Consider the following 8,586-nt stretch of genomic DNA (forward strand, 5'->3'; position numbering starts at 1 on the left):
GTACAATTTTGATATTCACGAAAATATACGATTGCAGACGAAGAATGTGTTATAGCGCATCAATTTTCGGTTTGGATTGTTAATTTAGGAGATGGGAAAAATTAGATAACCAAATGACGGTTATGAGAAAATTGGTATTTTTGATGAAATTTTGATGAAATAGTGAAATGATCCTGTTGCAGCATTTAATTGAATAATACAAAATGACAATCAACAAAAATCATAATCAATGATGGTCTCGTTTAGGCTTTTTTGAAGAACCTCGGTTTTAGTCATGATCAGATATATGTCAATGTATCTATCTAGAATAACAAATCTCAAGAGTCTAAAAATTTTGATATGTGATAATGACAACAACCTGGAAAATTCAATAACAAACGTTGTATTTAAGAAAGTTTTTCAAAATTTGTAAATTGATTTTATTGTTTTCTAATTGTTCGATCTATAAAAAAATTATTTTATTTATTTTTTAATTAATTATTTAAATGCTCATATTTATAATTTTAATCATCAATTATATAAAATAACATCATGTTCACAGCATGGGTAGATAATAGTTGAAAATAATAAATGATAAAATAATATATGAAGTCGGCCCAATTAAGATTTTACTTGTTTGGGCTCATAGTTTTGGAATAACTCAAATCAAAGCCCAGTTACCAAGTCCACTTATAGTTTAGAATTTAAACCGTTTGGTCGACTAACCTAACACAGTGCGGCATTTCTTTGGTTTAACGAGCCATGTCTACGATTTAAAAATTCTCTCATTCTCGCTTCATCTCTTAAACCCTAGCGTTGTTTTCAGTGATTTTAACCAAAAGTTCGTACTTCTTGCAGTTGTTCTTTGAATTTTGAAGCTTTTGACTCCTGAAGATGAGGTACGCTAACTCTGATCGTTTCTATTTAGTTCGTTTGCAATTTGTTTGTTTTACTCTAAAACCCTATATTTTTTTAGCGGTGGTTTGACAAATTACACTTGAACCCGAGAATTCGTCAAAAATTTTATACAGATGGGCTATAAACAATCTGCCTAGGACGCGAGACTCTAATTGACATGAATATGTATTGAGAAGACATGTTCCTTGTATGCTTAATTTTCTGCACAAATAAAGACTCGAAAATGTTTAAATTTTCTGTTTTTTAGCCCCCGATATTTTTATTTTGCGAATCTAAAGCTTATTAAAAATCACAAAATTTAATTGTTTGTATTTTAATTTCAATTTTTTAACAAGATATATAGGAAGCACAAGGACATGGACGGCCAAACGACAATACCATTATGTTGGCAATTATCTACAATGGCTAAAAAAGCATTTAATCACACATCATTAATCGTATTTTTAATATTTATATACGTTTATTAATTAGATTTACAATAATACGAGAGGCAAAATTCAACTAATTGGGATAAAATAATTATATCTATCATAATTTGTCGTTTTCCAGATTTTTTCTCTCTAATTTCTCTTGTGTTGATTAAATCCTCCAATTTTATAAAGCATCTCGAATATGTCCCAACTTCCATTCCATTTTCGTATAATCTCCACGAGCATGCATCTTTCCGCTAACTTTACTTTTGTGTTCCCACTTCAACTTCCTGATAAGTAGTGAACAAGTTTTTTTTTACACTCGGCCCAGCATAACCCTAACCATATTTGGCGTCTGTTCTCTCCTAATTCTATAGTTCTTCGAGTTTGTAATAACTTTGTATTATGTTTGTGGTTACCACTGACTTGTTGGTGTTTTTTTCTCAATACATAGCAGATGACGCTTAATGAGAAGAAGTTTATTGAAACAGCGCTGCTTTCTGATCTTAGAATTGATGGGCGTGGACCATTTGATTACCGGAATGTGACTATCAAGTTTGGCAGGTGAGGATCTACTACACCATTTTCTCAAACATTCATTTAGCTCCACTTACTTGTGCTCGTAATACTCTAGACTTCCATCATTATGTTTTTAATGATTTCTGGGACATTAAATTAATGGTGATATGGGTTCGGTTATAAATTATTAAAGAAAATACAGCTTCTTTATTGAATCAAAATGATTATACTTTATGGACTGATTGTCCGCATCAAAATATATTCTGCGATGCAATTGGCTTCTTGAAAGTCTGTCCCTTGTGAAGTTTCCTGAACCTTTGGTTTGATGTGCTTAGCTCTTAAAACTCTAAGGTACATGCTAGGCCTAAACATTTTCCCAATAAAGTCCTTTCTGTTGCCATTTTGATTTTCATTGGTGCTCGAGTCTCGAATTTTTATTTCTATGGAATGAAAGAATTTCTTGAAAATGAGTTCTTTTGCACGTATCCTTATGGCTTCCGTATGATGATTGCTGATTTGCTGTCGATCATCTTGCCGCTTTCTATTTGTATAAAATTTAAGTGCTTATGCAGGTGGAAGTTGGAAGATCATGATGGTAGTTTTGTCTATTTTTTAAATGAAATTGATGAACACTTTACCATATGAGTATACAGAACGAAGCACAATTTCTCATCACATGGTCTAAAAATTAAATGTAATATTATTTTTGTCAATATCTGCTATGCTTCAACCTGTTACTGACAACGGTTGCATCTTTTTAATTCAAATGAACAACTAAAAATTATATTACCTTTCAGTATGATATTTTTTCCAACTTATGGCTCAGCTATATGGGTGTGTAAATGGGCTTGAAGGATTTGTATGTGCACAGGGAAGATGGTTCATCGGAGGTGCAGTTGGGTCAAACACATGTGATGGGGTTTGTGACCTCCCAACTTGTTCAACCTTACAGGGATCGCCCTAATGAAGGAACGCTTTCAATATACACCGAGTTCTCTCCAATGGCAGATCCTTCATTCGAAATAGGCCGTCCTGGGGTATTTGCGGTGGAGTTAGGTCGTATAGTTGATCGTGGATTGAGGTAATTTCCGCCTCTTTTTTTAAAATTACAGATCAGTGCTATGTGTTGGTGCATAATGTTATGCGGACTGCTTATCAAACACTGGGTTTGAAGTTTGAACTTTTATCTAGTTGTTTGAAAATCTGGAGTAAATTGTGATAGCACATAAAGAGTTTCAGGCCATTGCATCCGTTTAAAATTTTGTGGTTGAAATGTAGCTTAAAATGTTGTAAAACTTGACCTGTTGATTTTGTTTGAAAAGTCTGCCCTCTATTTCCATTGACTTGTATCCAGCATTGGAAGAGGACAGAAAATCAAGTTACTCATTTCTTAGCTCATAGAAGCTCCTACAGTAATAGCAACTTTGTTTTCATGGATTTCATTCCTCTTTTCTTGCAAAATGTTGTAAACCTTTATTTGTTGAATTATTAATGCAATCATGGTTTACATTAAAAAAATGTTATTGTCACAAATGAATCATGAAAAGTGTGTTATAGGGAAAGCAGAGCTGTGGATACAGAATCACTTTGTGTTGTTGCCGGAAAATGGGTTTGGGCAATTCGTATTGATCTCCACATTCTAGACAATGGGGGGTGAGTTGGACATGGTACCTTTGAATTCCCATTGCATGATTATTTGTTTTTCTGCAACTCTTAACCTTGTCTAATTTGTGTTTTTTTTCAACTTTACAATAGAAATCTTGTTGATGCTGCCAATATTGCTGCTTTAGTAGCTCTTTTGACATTTCGAAGGCCGGAGTGCACATTGGGAGGAGATAACGATCAAGAAGTTATCATACATTCTCCTGAGGTCAGCTAATTCTTTATAAATTATTTTTAAAGATATTGTTGCATTGTAATCGAGCATAGTTGTCAAAGGGCGAGAGACGCCCCCAGGGAAGTCCCAGGCGAGTCCCAGGCGTAGCGATTCACTAAACCGAGTCCAGGCACTCGCCTGGACTAGCCTTTGAAGTTAAGCACGTCCGAGTGAATTTTTTTAATTACTTTTTTAAAACAAATAGCCTAAACCCAAACCCTAGCAACCCAACGCCCCAATATCTGAATCAGAAGAAGAGAGCTCTGAACAGAAGAATGAGGTGAGCGCATCTACATCCAAAACAACCAGAAAAAGACTGATTTCACGTTTTTTTGATGAAGAGGAAAAAGTTAATGTTGATAAAAAAAATGATGAAGTCCAAGAAGAACACAAGTGGAGTCTCTGATGATTCGATGGAAGAAGATGAACTTGATTTGGATGATTGATGAATTCTAATCATGCTACTGATTATTATGAACTTATTAATTATATTTTGTTTTGTGTGATATTGTGACTCAATTTTTTCATAATTTAATATATTTATTCTAACGTAAATATATTTTTTTAAAAAATTAAAAAATGTGCGCCTTGCTTCGGTAAAGCGCGTGCCCCGCCTTGCGCCTCAGGCTCCATGGCCTAGGTGCGCATTGAGTCCTTGACAACTATGTAATCGAGTCACATATCATTGATGGGCTCCCACGAACCATTTTTAGGATCATTGATTTTTCTGGGCATGGACTTGGGAAAAAAATGAGTTAGTTGTTTGTTGACTTGATATCTGCTTGCTGCTGTAAATTTGGTACATGTGATATATATTCTAGGTCTTTAAATATATATTTTACATGTATTTTTCCATAATTTATAAAATAGCTTTATATTACATAAAAGAGAATTATGTTAGGGTAGAGACACGTACATGGGATTTTGGAGGTAATGTTTCTGGGATAATTTATTGTCCCCCAGCTTTGTTCGGGTTCCTGGTCTCTTTCTTTTCTATGGAATTGAAGAACAGGAGAGAATATTTAAGTAACAATCTGACGGTTAGAGTTTCAAAGTTGCACATCTTTCTGTTTTATTGGCTTAATAGACCATTGTAGATTGGAAGAGCAAGTGTGTTTTACTTTTTTTGCCTGTTTCTTATTTTTAATTCTATGTTTCACTGCTTTATTACGGTGTCTACTGATTTTAAAGGGGTTTTTATCACGGTGTCTACTGATTTTAAAGGGGTTCTGGTGGATTTTAATTTCCTTAGCAGGAATATTTTTCTTGCACTTGCCTTGAAATTATTTGAGCTTGAATATGACTGTTGACTCTGACAGGTGAGGGAACCACTTCCATTAATTGTGCACCACCTCCCTGTAGCAATAACCTTTGCATTTATCGGTAGTGAGAGTACAGTGGTAAGAATACATTAACTGGTAGTATATTTTTCCTTGACTTTCCTTTTTCTTGTCTCTTCTGAAATCAATTGCATCCTCTATGCATTGTTTATGCTCTGACTCGTGTTTGTAGGTAATTGATCCATCAAACTTTGAAGAAGCTGTTATGGGAGGAAAATTGACTGCTACTCTTAATACAAACGGTGACGTGTGTGCTATTCAAAAAGCTGGAGGAGATGGAGTCATACAAAGTGTTATTATGCAATGCTTGCGAATTGCATCTGTAAAGGCTGCTGATATAACTAACAAAATAAAGAAAGCTGTTAGTGGTCTGCATAATTCATGTGTACACAAGTCTTCAAAGATCTTTTCTGTTATTTGAAAGTTATCATTTCTTTTGTACAGGTTGAGTCGTATAATACAGAAAGAGCATTGAGAAAAATCAAACGACACCCTGACCCAGTTGTAGATGTTAGCAAAGGTGCCGGAACGGGAGTTCGTAGTTTGTCAATAGAAATGGAAAGAACAAGATTGAAAATTGAGGATCGAAAGGTCAATCGAAGTGATGACATGGAAATTGAAACCCACTCATCGAAGAAAACTGGAAGCAGGTTGGGTGATGCGAAATTTAAAAGTTTCATTGGTGGTCCATCCAGTTGGTAGAGTCTTGTTCTGTTTCCGCTTGTCTTATTTGTATTTCTTGGATTTTATTGAGATGCAAATCAGTCAGTCAATAGTTTTGTGCCAGTTAAGGTGGTGCATTTGTTTCACTGTGCTTTTTGCGTCACCCTTTGATAATTTTGAAACAAATTCCGAATATTGAAAATTGCTGGAAATATAGATTTGAGTTTTGGGATGACGAGAAAGTGAAAGGCAAATTGGAGGAACGTTAAGTCGGGAACTTTTGAGATGATTTGACATGCTGGGAAGAAAAATTGTAGAAAACAAAGATGGAGAGAGTATTATTTTAAACGAAAGTGAAGGGAACCGTACATTCTTTGATTTGGAGTGGGAAGCTGGGAGAATTTAGGTTACGTGACAAGTGAAAGAAGGTCAAAGCTTTCCAGGAATATTCAGTGATCAGAAGTTTCCCCTAGTGCTAAATAGACTGAGTTCTGTGGGATATAAATTCAATGATCAAAAGTGCCCAGGAATATTCAGAGACCAGAACTTTCTCTGTGATTGCATCTGCTGTTTCAAAATTGCTATTTTTCTTTTAAATAGCAATTATTAATGACAAGAAGATAGGATTATACTTTGTTGAAAATCTTTGAAATAATACAGGATTTGATAGGTTCTTTAACCATCATCAACGCCATGGATTCAGATGTTCTAAGTAGTAGCCTTGTGTAATTCACTATAATTGCTAAATTGGGGTTAACTGATACTCACTTGTCTTCTGGGATTTTTGGTCTAGGTCACCTTGCTTCGTCAAGATCCTGGTCCTATGGAAACAAATTTCCTTGTCCTGTCTGATTTTGAGACATCAACTTCAGTGAATTTTCATTTATTAGCTATTTGATTCTGGGTTTTATCATTCCCCTGCAGGGATCCATATTTTAAAGGTATAAATGGTGATGAACTGAAAGCATCTCTCGCATCACGAGGTATTTTAGTTGTCTATCCTTTTATATATATATATTGCATGAGCACAACTGCACCTTTTCCTTTAAGGAGTGTGTCTGCGTCTAAACACCATTCTAGCCATATTTCTCCAATTAAGAAATATCCCAAGCTGTTGATTCTCTGGTCTTTTCAAAATATTCCTAGCAACATCATAAACATTTGATGTCTCAAAACAAATATGTATTTTATTTGATAATTGTATTGCTGAAGCCATATGGTTCAGATTTTAGAACTAGCATAGCATATTCTAGTAAATCATTATGTGTGGTGCAGCTGCAGCAACCTCTGTTGAGAAGATGGATGTGTTACCATCTGTGAAGACACAGTTCACTACTGAAATGGATTCCACACCATCATTGCAACAGACTATTGAGGCAGGAGAACAGACAATCAAAGTAAAGACTTTGATGGATGCAGTCAAGCCGAAGCACAGACGGAAAAAGAAAACCTATCCAAATCATGATTTAAGTTAAAAAATTTCATTATATAAGATCTCTGAGAGCTTGTAAGTTTTATCTATTCAGCATCTTTTCTATTCTCCAATAAAATTTTCTTTTTAATTCTATATGTTGGGAAAGTTGAGATAGTTTCTTAAATTAGCCTGTGGGAGAATAAAACTAATCGTGTAACAGTGCAGAGCTGCTCTGTTCTGGCTCTCTCCTTAGTTTCGTCGACAGGCATCTGCTACCAAAATTTTGGACCCAAACGGCAAATATTATTTTAATTCAAATTTAAGGTTTTGCTGAGAAACAATTCTGAGAAGGTTGCACCTCCTCACTATGTTGGTTCCTACTGTGAATCAACGTTTAAATCCATAGAATCGCCAGATTTGAATTGGTAATCTTATGTTCATTTGTACGCCATATGAAATTATTCAGTAGGCTTTTACTTGCAAGATCCCCCATTACTGACCTTAAACCGGCGCTTTGTTTTGGAGGGCTTATTATATATACTGGATTCGAATTACATTAGACACCGCTTGGTTCGTGTGATAAGATAAGTAAATGATATATAATAAAAGTGATTATAAAATAAAAAGTAAGGATAAACAACACATTATGATAAATTATATGATGTTTGATCTGAGTTTAACTTGCTTGATTATTTTTCTTAATTATTTACTAAAATGTCATTATCATATATTAGTTAGTAATATATTCTTAAAATGATTGAATAAATAAATAAAATTTTTAGAATTAATTGATTTAAAAAATTATAAATAAAATTAAAATATTCTATTAATTATTAAATTTTTATTAATTCCAATTTCCGAAGAAAACTAAAAAATCAATTAATATTATAAAAAATAATTAAATTTTGATAATAACATAAATATGTATTTATTGTGATAATTAAAATATTAATATAAATTTGAATAATAAATAATGGTTAATAACAATTATAATATTATAGTTAAAAATAATATAATAATAATTAAATTATTTATAATATTAGTCAAATTAAAAATTATATTTAAATATTATTAAATTTTTTTAATTTATAATTATTATAAATTTTAGAATATTAAAGAAAAATTTAAATGAATCAAACATAATCCTTTCTCCCCCAAAAGATTATATAATAACTCAAAAGATGATAATAATGCATATAGTGCGGGTTGGGTGCGAGTTGAACTGGTCTATCACAATCTTAATCATTCACACCAAACACATGATAAATAAATGATTAAAAATCAATCCCTCTTATCATGCACACCAAACAATGTCTTGGTATGATACACGTTTTTGGCGTGTAGACAGAGAGACAGAGAGCTTGCTGAAATGATATATGAAATTGTTGTTTAAATCGTCTGTTTTGTCTAATAATTTTTTAAATGGTTTACTTCTAAATTGCTCTCGTAAAGTTTATTTGAATATAT

The 8,586-nt window shown here is 33.2% G+C and overlaps 1 protein-coding gene across 4 annotated transcripts; it reads left to right on the top strand.

The window, feature by feature from the left end:
- Positions 1-720: 720 nt before the first annotated feature.
- On the top strand, positions 721-7,503 carry LOC140820535 (exosome complex component RRP45A-like). 4 transcript variants are annotated; one of them, XM_073180828.1, is made up of 10 exons: positions 721-878; positions 1,762-1,871; positions 2,698-2,907; positions 3,384-3,479; positions 3,582-3,696; positions 5,022-5,102; positions 5,215-5,403; positions 5,487-5,740; positions 6,630-6,688; positions 6,981-7,503. In XM_073180828.1, the coding sequence occupies exons 2-10, from the start codon at positions 1,765-1,767 to the stop codon at positions 7,178-7,180; spliced, it is 1,311 nt and encodes a 436-aa protein (XP_073036929.1). In that variant the 5' UTR covers positions 721-878; positions 1,762-1,764; the 3' UTR covers positions 7,181-7,503. The 4 variants fall into 4 exon arrangements, with proteins under 4 accessions (XP_073036929.1, XP_073036928.1, XP_073036930.1 ...); XM_073180827.1 differs by having other exon boundaries at positions 1,765-1,871; positions 6,981-7,502; XM_073180829.1 differs by having other exon boundaries at positions 1,765-1,871; positions 5,487-5,692; positions 6,981-7,497.
- The last annotated feature ends 1,083 nt before the right edge of the window (positions 7,504-8,586 follow it).

This window comes from Primulina eburnea, unplaced genomic scaffold (assembly GCF_022965805.1).
Source record: "Primulina eburnea isolate SZY01 unplaced genomic scaffold, ASM2296580v1 ctg1167_ERROPOS3272328+, whole genome shotgun sequence".
In the NCBI taxonomy this organism is placed as follows: domain Eukaryota; kingdom Viridiplantae; phylum Streptophyta; class Magnoliopsida; order Lamiales; family Gesneriaceae; genus Primulina; species Primulina eburnea.

What these genes read in the sequence shown, in the direction of transcription:
- LOC140820535 (XM_073180828.1), top strand. Translation starts at nt 1,765, where the DNA reads ATGACGCTTAATGAGAAGAAGTTTATTGAAACAGCGCTGCTTTCTGAT. An exon ending in GTGACTATCAAGTTTGGCAG is followed by an intron (nt 1,872 to 2,697) that starts GTGAGGATCTAC and finishes GTATGTGCACAG; the next exon opens with GGAAGATGGTTCATCGGAGG. An exon ending in ATTGGTGGTCCATCCAGTTG is followed by an intron (nt 5,741 to 6,629) that starts GTAGAGTCTTGT and finishes ATTCCCCTGCAG; the next exon opens with GGATCCATATTTTAAAGGTA.